The sequence below is a fragment of the Triticum dicoccoides genome, chromosome 4A (assembly GCF_002162155.2).
Source record: "Triticum dicoccoides isolate Atlit2015 ecotype Zavitan chromosome 4A, WEW_v2.0, whole genome shotgun sequence".
Classification (NCBI taxonomy): domain Eukaryota; kingdom Viridiplantae; phylum Streptophyta; class Magnoliopsida; order Poales; family Poaceae; genus Triticum; species Triticum dicoccoides.
This window is the reverse complement of record NC_041386.1, coordinates 633,412,624-633,423,526: the sequence shown is the minus strand read 5'-3', so window position 1 is coordinate 633,423,526 and position 10,903 is coordinate 633,412,624. Positions and strand designations below refer to the sequence as shown.

Sequence of the window (10,903 nt, the reverse complement as noted above, 5' to 3'; positions counted from 1 at the left end):
AGGTTGCATTCAGATGATATTATTTCCCATGCCGCATGATATCCTTGTCAACAATGGAGCATGGAAATTCCCCAGGATGGTAACAGCTTTACATGCAGTGAAACTTCATGCTCGCGGGAGCATAGACAAGAGAACATAATACTCTATCAATATTCGCGGTGACACCCAGCTCTCCTCGGCTACTTATACCAGCGATAGCCCGCCCATTATTTCTGCACCACGACACAAGAAAGTCTTGCGGCCGGCCGGCACCGTCGTCTAGCTCTCACACTCGCACCGTTGCCCTGTGCAGCAGAAGCAGCAGCAGCGGCATGGCGCGGTCGGAGCAGCAGGGGCTGCAGGTGCTGAGCGCGCTGGACGCGGCCAAGACGCAGTGGTACCACTTCACGGCCATCGTCGTCGCCGGCATGGGCTTCTTCACCGACGCCTACGACCTCTTCTGCATCTCCCTCGTCACCAAGCTCCTCGGCCGCATCTACTACACCGACCTCTCCAAGCCCGACCCCGGCACGCTGCCCCCCGGCGTGGCCGCCGCCGTCAACGGCGTCGCCTTCTGCGGCACGCTCGCCGGCCAGCTCTTCTTCGGCTGGCTCGGCGACAAGATGGGACGCAAGAGCGTCTACGGCATGACGCTGATTCTCATGGTCATCTGCTCCATCGGCTCGGGGCTCTCCTTCGCGCACACCCCCAAGAGCGTCATGGCCACGCTCTGCTTCTTCCGCTTCTGGCTCGGCTTCGGCATCGGCGGCGACTACCCGCTCTCCGCCACCATCATGTCCGAGTACGCCAACAAGAAGACCCGCGGCGCCTTCATCGCCGCTGTCTTCGCCATGCAGGGCTTCGGCATCCTCGCCGGCGGCATCGTCACCCTCATCATCTCCTCCGCCTTCCGCGCTGGGTTCCACGAGCCCGCCTACCAGGACGACCGCGTCGCCTCCACCGGCACCGAGGCCGACTTCGTGTGGCGCATCATCCTCATGCTCGGCGCCCTGCCGGCCCTGCTCACCTACTACTGGCGGATGAAGATGCCCGAGACGGCGCGCTACACTGCCCTCGTCGCCAAGAACGCCAAGCTCGCCGCCGCCGACATGTCCAAGGTGCTGCAGGTGGAGCTGGAGGACGAGACGGAGAAGATGGACGAGATGGTGAGCCGCGGGGCCAATGACTTCGGCCTCTTCTCGCCGCAGTTCGCGCGGCGCCACGGCCTCCACCTGGTCGGCACGGCCACCACGTGGTTCCTGCTGGACATCGCCTTCTACAGCCAGAACCTGTTCCAGAAGGACATCTTCACGAGCATCAACTGGATCCCCAAGGCGCGCACCATGAGCGCCCTCGACGAGGTGTTCCGCATCTCCCGCGCGCAGACGCTCATCGCCCTCTGCGGCACCGTGCCCGGCTACTGGTTCACCGTATTCCTCATCGACGTCGTCGGCCGCTTCGCCATCCAGCTCATGGGCTTCTTCATGATGACCGTCTTCATGCTCGGCCTCGCCGTGCCCTACCACCACTGGACCACGCCCGGCAACCAGATCGGCTTCGTCGTCATGTACGCCTTCACCTTCTTCTTCGCCAACTTCGGGCCCAACGCCACCACCTTCGTCGTGCCCGCCGAGATCTTCCCCGCGAGGCTGCGGTCGACGTGCCATGGGATCTCCGCGGCCGCTGGGAAGGCCGGCGCCATGATCGGGGCGTTCGGATTCCTGTACGCGGCGCAGGACCCGCACAAGCCGGACGCCGGGTACAGGCCAGGCATCGGCGTGCGCAACTCCCTCTTCGTGCTCGCCGGGGTCAACCTGCTGGGGTTCATGTTCACCTTCCTCGTGCCGGAGGCCAACGGGAAGTCGCTCGAGGAGATGTCCGGCGAGGCACAGGACAACGAGGACCAGGCACGCGCCGCCGCCGTGCAGCCGTCCACGGCGTAGGCCGCCATATATTCACAACTCGTGCGTGCGTGCTAGTGAGGCAGCTGCATGCAGGCTGTCTACGTTAGTCTGCTCAAAGATTCTGATTTGTTTTATGATACGTACACGATAGATAGATCCAGGTGCAAGTACTCAAAGCACAATATGTTTGCCGGGCCAGCTCATGTATATGTCCATAATATATAGATAAAAAACAATGTGTCAAAGCTTAGAGAGTGAGCTACCACTTGCTCGACAGTTGGTGAATGATGAGTCGTAAGCTGATGCATCTCTTCGTAGCCAAATTAAAGAACCTCAGGTCAACGAAAGAGAAAGCTCAAACTGTAATTGCACTCTGAGATGGACAACTTTAATTAGAGATCCCACCCATGGATCTTCTTTTTGCCTTTGTTCTTCTCCCTTTGGATGGGCTTAGGACATGTTCAATGGCAACCCGAGAAAATCCTCCTCCATCTGTTCATGAATAGGGGGGGTCAACCCACGGACACGGATGTAGGAGGACGCCATCCAACTGTAGCCGCATATATTCGGTCTTTAAAACCTGTATTAGAAAAATATAACTGTATATAAAAACTGTTTATCTGTACACCAAAAATGTACAATGTGTATGAAAAACAATATGCATCAAAAAATATATTTGAAAATAAGGTTAATGATGTATTAGGAATTTTAAACATCTACAAGAAATGTTCTCGATGTATTGAAAAACGTACAATGTGTATAAAAATATTAAAGATGTTCTAAAAACACAAAAGGAAAGAAAAATAAACACCAAAAAAATGAGAATCAAAGAAAGAAAGAAAATAAAAAAATGAAAACCTGAAGAAAACCGCAGAAAAAGGAAAAGAAAAACAATAGAAACCGATGCAAAACAGTTAAAATCCCAATAGGAAAATCACAGAAAGAAAGTTGCGCGCATCTACAGTGTTTGTGATGGTCCAGTAGCCCTGGCACGCCCCAGGCACCTGCCACGGAAATTGCATCGCTGCCTGCCTCGGATAACAGTATCTGTTGTTACCGTTCGCTGTGTCACATAGCTAGTGCTTCTCATAGGCGAGCTTCCCAACTCGGCCGACCCATTACCTCACGCTGTAGCGACTCGGTCCGAGTACTGTAGTGACCCGGTGCACCGTGGCAGCTCGGTTCGTTGCACTGTAGTGACCGGTTCGGTGCACTATAGCGATTTGATTCGGTGCTCTATAGCGGCTCGGTTCTTTGCGTGGTAGGGACCGGTTTTTTATTCCAAAGAATATTTTTAAATATGAGAATAGTTTTTGAAAATTTAAACTTTTTTGACAAGGCCGGACAATGCGAAATTCCAAACATTTTTTGGAATTCCCAAAGATATTTTTGAAAAAAGCCAAAACAAAAGAAATCGTGAACAATTTTTCAAATTACATTGTTTTTCTTAAAATCCGCGATGCGCCCTGGCGGTGGCAGCGAGAGGGTCAAGTTGATAATTCATACAAGCCTAACGTGTTTTAGTTGATATACTACTACTCCTTGTCAACTTGTGCGATTGTGTTAGTGACAAGACAAACTGAACGGCATGGCGCATAAACTAATCTTCGTTGTTGAAAAGCATCTCAAAGCAAGACACGGATTTTTGACTTGGCCGTCGACAGGTATATCGATGAGCAGGGAAGGCATATCGTGTCTGCCCGCTTGCATCCTTCCAGATTAAACAAGTGTCCGGATGACATGCCCGATGCAAATTGTTCGTGAGATCAGGCATATTTCTAAGCAATCCTTGGTTAGCGCTGACGCAGAGGTGGCGCATGTCGTAAAAAAATTCCCATCTTGTAATGCTTCGAAGTCTTGTCTCATCTCTGCCACTCTCAAGGTGAGAGCTGGCCCTCTCTTGCAGGCAGTTGACTAGAAGCTGCATGGATATGTATCATGATCCTGGTGCTTCTGAGAAATGTAGTCAATCCCTAGGATGAGGTTTCGAAAAGAAGATAAAAAATCCTAGGATGGGCAGTTCAAACTATGCCATCTTAATCTACTGTTGTTCAGAGACTATGCCAAGCCGAAGGGTGCTCAGTGCCAACTTTTGTTCTTCAGAAATGATCTCATTTTAATTTGATATGCCATCATGCAATTCTTTTTGACCAGGAAAGTTTGGATGATCCCTTCCGCTGCCTTAATTGCTAGCATAATCTGCGGAAATTAATCTTAGCAATAAGTCACCATCATAGGGTCTGCAATTAAAATTATCCATCTCAGAGTGCTATACTTGTCTGAGCTTTCACTAATTTCGTTGACTGTGTCAAATGTGACGAGTTAGTGCTAGAATGTAGAAGGTCGATAGACCTCTCTCTTGACTATCGACGTACCAGTGACTTGTAATTGAACATGTATGTGTACTATATAAACAGACCAATACACCAAGTACGATCACGGCAAATAATCTCTCTTCACTTGAGGTTAATTCTTTGGCTACGAAGAGTGCTTACTCTCTAAGATTTGACAGTTACACGCATTTGCAGCACGGCGAGCAAAATGAGCCAGCCGTACGTGTGGCAGCTAGTGTTTGTACTTGAATCAGAGCTCAAATGTTTGCATAATACGCATATAAAAATGTTTGCATAATACTATAAAAATGTTTGCATAATACGCATATAAAAATGTTTGCATAATACTATACCTGATTTGGGCTGACTCGGGGAAAGGACCTTGACCCAAGACAGCGACCCGCAAATTTCCTTCTAGATCCCTTTGAAGTGTTTGTAGAAGTAGAAACACAATTTAAATTGTAATTTTAAAACTATAAGATTTTTCTAAATTATGCAAACATTTTTATAATTCAAAAAATATATGTATAGTATTTATATTTGAATATTAAAAAAATTAGGTATAATATTTATATTTTTAAAACGAAAGGTGTGAAGGCTGTACTGGCCAGCACCGAGTTCGAGTTACCAACGGCAGTCCGGCTCAAGATGCAGGTGCCTCTTTTTTAATAGATAATTTTCGCTATGTAGTAATAGACGGGATCCAGCGGGTCATACAGGCAAAAAAAATGAAATGCCACCTCTCCAACGTCGTCATGGGCTTTTTTGTGAGAAATGAGAAAATTGAGGATGTTTTCATAAAAAAAACTGGCCAGACGCCCTCCTCTCTACCTTTGGGTCACTAACAGTGAGCCCCACACCATGCTGGCTAGTCAGCAACTCAGGGCATAGATTTGCATCGTTTTTGCATGCATGAGCCAAGTTATTGCACCAATTAATTGCATGCACGAGCCAAGTTATTGCACCAATTCAAAGTATGTCACTAGTTCTAGCACCCAAGTGACTGTTTGCGTCAAGTTCAAGCACCATCAGCGTAATTGACTCGGGACATCTATGTGTGGGTTGCGGCAGTTTCTACCGAGTCGTGCGTGCGTGCCCTGATTTTATAACTTCCCTTTTTTCACGCCTGAACTGTGTGCGCTCTTGGCCTGATCCTTTTTACCATATGGAAATCGAGCTAGGTGGGAGGTCGAACCATCACGACGAAGACGACTGCGTGCGCGTGGGAAATGCGTTCATGGGTTGCGGGTCTCCTTTCTTCTTCTTTTTTTGCCTTTTTTTCAGGCGGGGATGGAAGAAGCAGTGGGTGAGAGGATGGATCATACGTGAGAAGAAGGAGGTCGAACCATCACGACAAGGGTGGATCCCTTTTTAATAGTATATAGAGATTAGTGGAAACAAGTTTGGTATAAATCCCGTATCCAAACAACCCCTTACAAGTTGAAATATGCTGAAAATACCCGCAAAAAAAGAGAAATATGCTGAAAAATTGCGAAATAAACGTCGGAAACAAAACAAAATGCACTGTGTGGGCCAGTTTGAGCATTCCATTGCGTACTGGGCCTTTATCGCTACAAACAGGAGGCCATAGGCCATGCTCGCAGCAGCCCATAAGAGAAGCCAACTCGTGAAAGACGATTTAGAATCCATTGATTGAGGAAGCCATCTTGTTATAGAGGAAGGACTTGCGATTCGCCACATGGAACTGACGATCGGCGGCGCGCACACTGTCCTAGCTACCCGTCGATCTAGGCGGCGTACTGGCCGGTGGCGGAGTGCGGCGAGCCGGCAAGAGGCCGACCAGATATATGGCAAGCGGCTGGGCCTCGACTCCGGCCAGTGACAGTCACAATCGAAAGCACAAGCACGAGGGCCAAAGCGGCGACTCCCTCACCGGAATTACATCTAGCTGCGACGGGGGTGCGACAACTAGGTGAGTAGTTCTATAGAATTTAACGACAAATTGTGTGATTCAACATTGATTGTGCCAATTCAAATTATGCTTGTTTAAATTTTCGATTTGAACATATTTTTTTGTTTAAATAAAGGAATTCACAAGTGGAATCGCAGCAAAGCCTACATCAAAGGGATGAACATAAACATCGGAGCTTGGACTTTTTCTAGTATAATAAACGTCGAATTGTTTAAGAAAATTATTTGTTATTGTATCTAATGTTTTTATGTACTTCTACGTTATATGAAAAAGAAGTGCATATACTACACATGACGTTTATCCAAATACGACACTTGTGGTAGTAAATATAGCTTATGACATGCCCAGGCTTTGGCAATTTGCTAGCTCCACCATTGGATATCGATTTGAACCTATCTTGTAAGAGGCTACAAAAGCCTCATAGGCAACTATGAATGAAAAATATGCAGGTGGTGTTTTACCCCCTCTGACCTTTCAGAAAAAAAATACAAGTAGAGAACATTTGGGGACTTACCGTGCAGCTAGTTATAAGGTATTTTGACGGAACTTATAAGCTATACCACACTAACGTGTTAACTGCTATGCTATTTGTCAACTTGTACGTGGTTGTGTTAGTGACAAGACAGAATGAACGGCATGGCGCATAAACTAATCGTGTTGCCAATAAGCATCTCAAACATTTTGATTAGGCCGTCGACAGGGATATTGATGGGCAGGGAAGGCATATCGTGTCGACCCGCTTGCATGCATCCCTATGATTAAACAATGGCTGGATGATACAATGCAATTTTCTCATGAGAATCAAGCATAACCTTGGTTAGCGCTGACGCTATTTAGATGGGGGGAGGTGGCACAATTTGTCAAATTTCTTCCATTTTCTAAACCTTTGAAGTCAACTCTCATCTCTGTCCCTCTCAAGGTGAGCCGTGCTTTCTTTTGTAGGGAGTTGATTAGAAGCTACATGGATATATACCCTGATCCTAGTGCTTCCGAGAAATGTAGTCAATTCCTAGGATGAGGTTTCGAAAAAAAGATAAAAGATCCTACGATGAGCAGTTCAGACTATGTCATCTTAAGCTGATGTTGTTCAGACTATGCCAAGCCGGCAAGCCCAAGGGTGATCAATGTCATCTTTTGTTCTCCTCGAAAGTATCTCACTTTTATATGCAATCATACATTTGATTTTGACCAAGAAAGTTTAAATGATCCCTTCTGATTACTAGCATAATCTGCCGAGATGACCTCACTCCAGATTATTCTTTACTGTTTATTAGTCATGGTGGATTGGTGGTTAGGAAGTACTGTTTATTAGCGAACGTCTTTTTTGGACAGTTTTAAGTGGCGGGAGACGGCAAATACTGCCTTTTTTGCGGTAAAATTTCTCTCCTTTCCAGAAAATGGCATGCGTTCTGAAGAAACGCCGATCCCGTACAACCAAACTTGTTATCTACAACGATGCCAACCCCTCTTAGCGAAGTTTGCCAGCTATTGTGGTCCCAGTAATAACTACGTTCGCAATAGTCCAAAGAACTATTCCAAATTAAATCCCTCTCCATCCGATTTCTTTAAAATATTTACATACACAAATTTGTTTGTTGACATAATTTATCTGATGAGGTTGCTTTTACAAGCTTGCCAAGTTGTATTGCATACACAGCTAACACATTTCTATAACCAGGAAGTAACATCACACACATTTTTCTCGCGCATTCATGGTGATGCCATCGTGATTGCCGGATCTTGTCCTTGTGGTGTGGATCGCCTCGTTTCCTGTTTATCCAGTTCGTTTACTATCAATGATTTTGGTTGACTCGGTTAATTTCTTTGATTTGAGGCTGATTTGAGTTGACTCAAGGGGAATGACCTTGACCCAACACAAGTAAATGTGCTAATGATCTTCTTAACCGTGCTCACATGGAAAATTGCAAGGCGGTATCCACCTATATCTCTGTCACGTGGACAACCATTGAGTTGGTGGGTTGCAATGCCTTACTCCCGCTCGTCTGGACATTTCTTTCCATGTAAATAAGGTGCTAATATCAAGCTAAACCAACATATGTGAATTGGGTTTGATGCAGACAACCAAACATGTCCTAATGATCTCTTTCTTCTTTTCCCGATTGACACCTTTTGTTCTCTTTGAGAACTGAGCTGGTTTATGTATGCAATTATGCATTTGATTTTGACCAAGAAAGTTTAGATGATTCGGTATGGTGCCTTAGTCATAGTCTTGGAAGATGACTTCACTCCATGACATTATTTTCACTGGTTAGTACTCAGGGACTAAGAAGTGCTAGAAAACTACGTACAAATGGAGGAGACTCTTGACTAGCCTAGATCAACTACTCACAAAATTAATGAAATCTAGTAAGTAACCAGTGACAGGAACTAAAATTAAAATTATCCACCTCAGAGTGCAATTATAGTTTGAGATTTCTCTTTCGTTGACTGAAGAGAGTCTTGAGGCTCATCACTGACCAACTCTCAAGCAAGCGTTAGCTTTGCTCACTGTAGCTCTAAACTTTGAGTGCAATACCCATTTGTAACTGCAAGTTGATTGATTGATGTACGTATATATCATGGGCATATTGTACATGAGGAGCCGGCCCTGCAGGTGGGTTGGCCCGCGAAGATACAGTAGTATTTTAAGCGTGTACGTATCACAAAACAAATTACCCAACAAATTAAGGACTAACTCAACAGCCTGCCTGAAGCTGCTTCACTAGCACGCACGCACGAGTTGTGAAATATATGGCGGCCTACGCCATGGACGGCTGCACGGCGGCGGCGCGTGCCTGGTCCTCGTTGTCCTGGGCCTCGCCGGACATCTCCTCCAGCGACTTCCCGTTGGCCTCCGGCACGAGGAAGGTGAACATGAACCCCAGCAGGTTGACCCCGGCGAGCACGAAGAGGGAGTTGCGCACGCCGATGCCTGGCCTGTACCCGGCGTCCGGCTTGTGCGGGTCCTGCGCCGCGTACAGGAATCCGAACGCCCCGATCATGGCGCCGGCCTTCCCAGCGGCCGCGGAGATCCCATGGCACGTCGACCGCAGCCTCGCGGGGAAGATCTCGGCGGGCACGACGAAGGTGGTGGCGTTGGGCCCGAAGTTGGCGAAGAAGAAGGTGAAGGCGTACATGACGACGAAGCCGATCTGGTTGCCGGGCGTGGTCCAGTGGTGGTAGGGCACGGCGAGGCCGAGCATGAAGACGGTCATCATGAAGAAGCCCATGAGCTGGATGGCGAAGCGGCCGACGACGTCGATGAGGAAGACGGTGAACCAGTAGCCGGGCACGGTGCCGCAGAGGGCGATGAGCGTCTGCGCGCGGGAGATGCGGAACACCTCGTCGAGGGCGCTCATGGTGCGCGCCTTGGGGATCCAGTTGATGCTCGTGAAGATGTCCTTCTGGAACAGGTTCTGGCTGTAGAAGGCGATGTCCAGCAGGAACCACGTGGTGGCCGTGCCGACCAGGTGGAGGCCGTGGCGCCGCGCGAACTGCGGCGAGAAGAGGCCGAAGTCATTGGCCCCGCGGCTCACCATCTCGTCCATCTTCTCCGTCTCGTCCTCCAGCTCCACCTGCAGCACCTTGGACATGTCGGCGGCGGCGAGCTTGGCGTTCTTGGCGACGAGGGCAGTGTAGCGCGCCGTCTCGGGCATCTTCATCCGCCAGTAGTAGGTGAGCAGGGCCGGCAGGGCGCCGAGCATGAGGATGATGCGCCACACGAAGTCGGCCTCGGTGCCGGTGGAGGCGACGCGGTCGTCCTGGTAGGCGGGCTCGTGGAACCCAGCGCGGAAGGCGGAGGAGATGATGAGGGTGACGATGCCGCCGGCGAGGATGCCGAAGCCCTGCATGGCGAAGACAGCGGCGATGAAGGCGCCGCGGGTCTTCTTGTTGGCGTACTCGGACATGATGGTGGCGGAGAGCGGGTAGTCGCCGCCGATGCCGAAGCCGAGCCAGAAGCGGAAGAAGCAGAGCGTGGCCATGACGCTCTTGGGGGTGTGCGCGAAGGAGAGCCCCGAGCCGATGGAGCAGATGACCATGAGAATCAGCGTCATGCCGTAGACGCTCTTGCGTCCCATCTTGTCGCCGAGCCAGCCGAAGAAGAGCTGGCCGGCGAGCGTGCCGCAGAAGGCGACGCCGTTGACGGCGGCGGCGACGCCGGGGGGCAGCGTGCCGGGGTCGGGCTTGGAGAGGTCGGTGTAGTAGATGCGGCCGAGGAGCTTGGTGACGAGGGAGATGCAGAAGAGGTCGTAGGCGTCGGTGAAGAAGCCCATGCCGGCGACGACGATGGCCGTGAAGTGGTACCACTGCGTCTTGGCCGCGTCCAGCGCGCTCAGCACCTGCAGCCCCTGCTGCTCCGACCGCGCCATGCTGCTGCTGCACAGGGCAACGGTGCGAGCGTGGGAGCTAGACGACGGTGCCGGCCGGCCGCAAGACTTTCTTGTGTTGTGGTGCAGGAATTATGGGCCGGCTATCTGGTATAAGTAGCCGATCGAGGAGAGCTGGGTGTCACCGCGAATATTTGGTTGATATATTATTATTCACCTGGAAAACAAGGACAGATACAACCCACACACATGCATCTTATAGCACCATATTCAATGACTATAAAAGATGAATAAGACCAAATTAAATCTCATCTAGACGAGTTCTAGCAAAACTGATTATTATGTTTTCTTGTCTTGGCTCCCTCGAGCATGAAGTTTCACTGCATGTAAAGCTGTTACCATCCTGGGGAATTTCCATGCTCCATC

General features: G+C 49.3%; 2 protein-coding genes across 2 annotated transcripts; one reads left to right on the top strand and one right to left on the bottom strand.

Moving 5' to 3' along the window:
- Positions 1 to 257: 257 nt before the first annotated feature.
- On the top strand, positions 258 to 2,149 carry LOC119287572 (probable inorganic phosphate transporter 1-8). The gene has a single exon (XM_037567135.1). It carries the CDS (start codon positions 312 to 314, stop codon positions 1,920 to 1,922), a length of 1,611 nt encoding a protein of 536 aa, XP_037423032.1. The 5' UTR covers positions 258 to 311; the 3' UTR covers positions 1,923 to 2,149.
- A 6,557-nt stretch (positions 2,150 to 8,706) lies between these two features.
- On the bottom strand, positions 8,707 to 10,584 carry LOC119287571 (probable inorganic phosphate transporter 1-8). The gene has a single exon (XM_037567134.1). It carries the CDS (start codon positions 10,517 to 10,519, stop codon positions 8,909 to 8,911), a length of 1,611 nt encoding a protein of 536 aa, XP_037423031.1. The 5' UTR covers positions 10,520 to 10,584; the 3' UTR covers positions 8,707 to 8,908.
- Positions 10,585 to 10,903: the final 319 nt, after the last annotated feature.

Bases quoted from the DNA above. Each gene is read 5' to 3' on its own strand.
- LOC119287572 (XM_037567135.1), top strand. From the start codon at position 312: ATGGCGCGGTCGGAGCAGCAGGGGCTGCAGGTGCTGAGCGCGCTGGAC.
- LOC119287571 (XM_037567134.1), bottom strand. From the start codon at position 10,519: ATGGCGCGGTCGGAGCAGCAGGGGCTGCAGGTGCTGAGCGCGCTGGAC.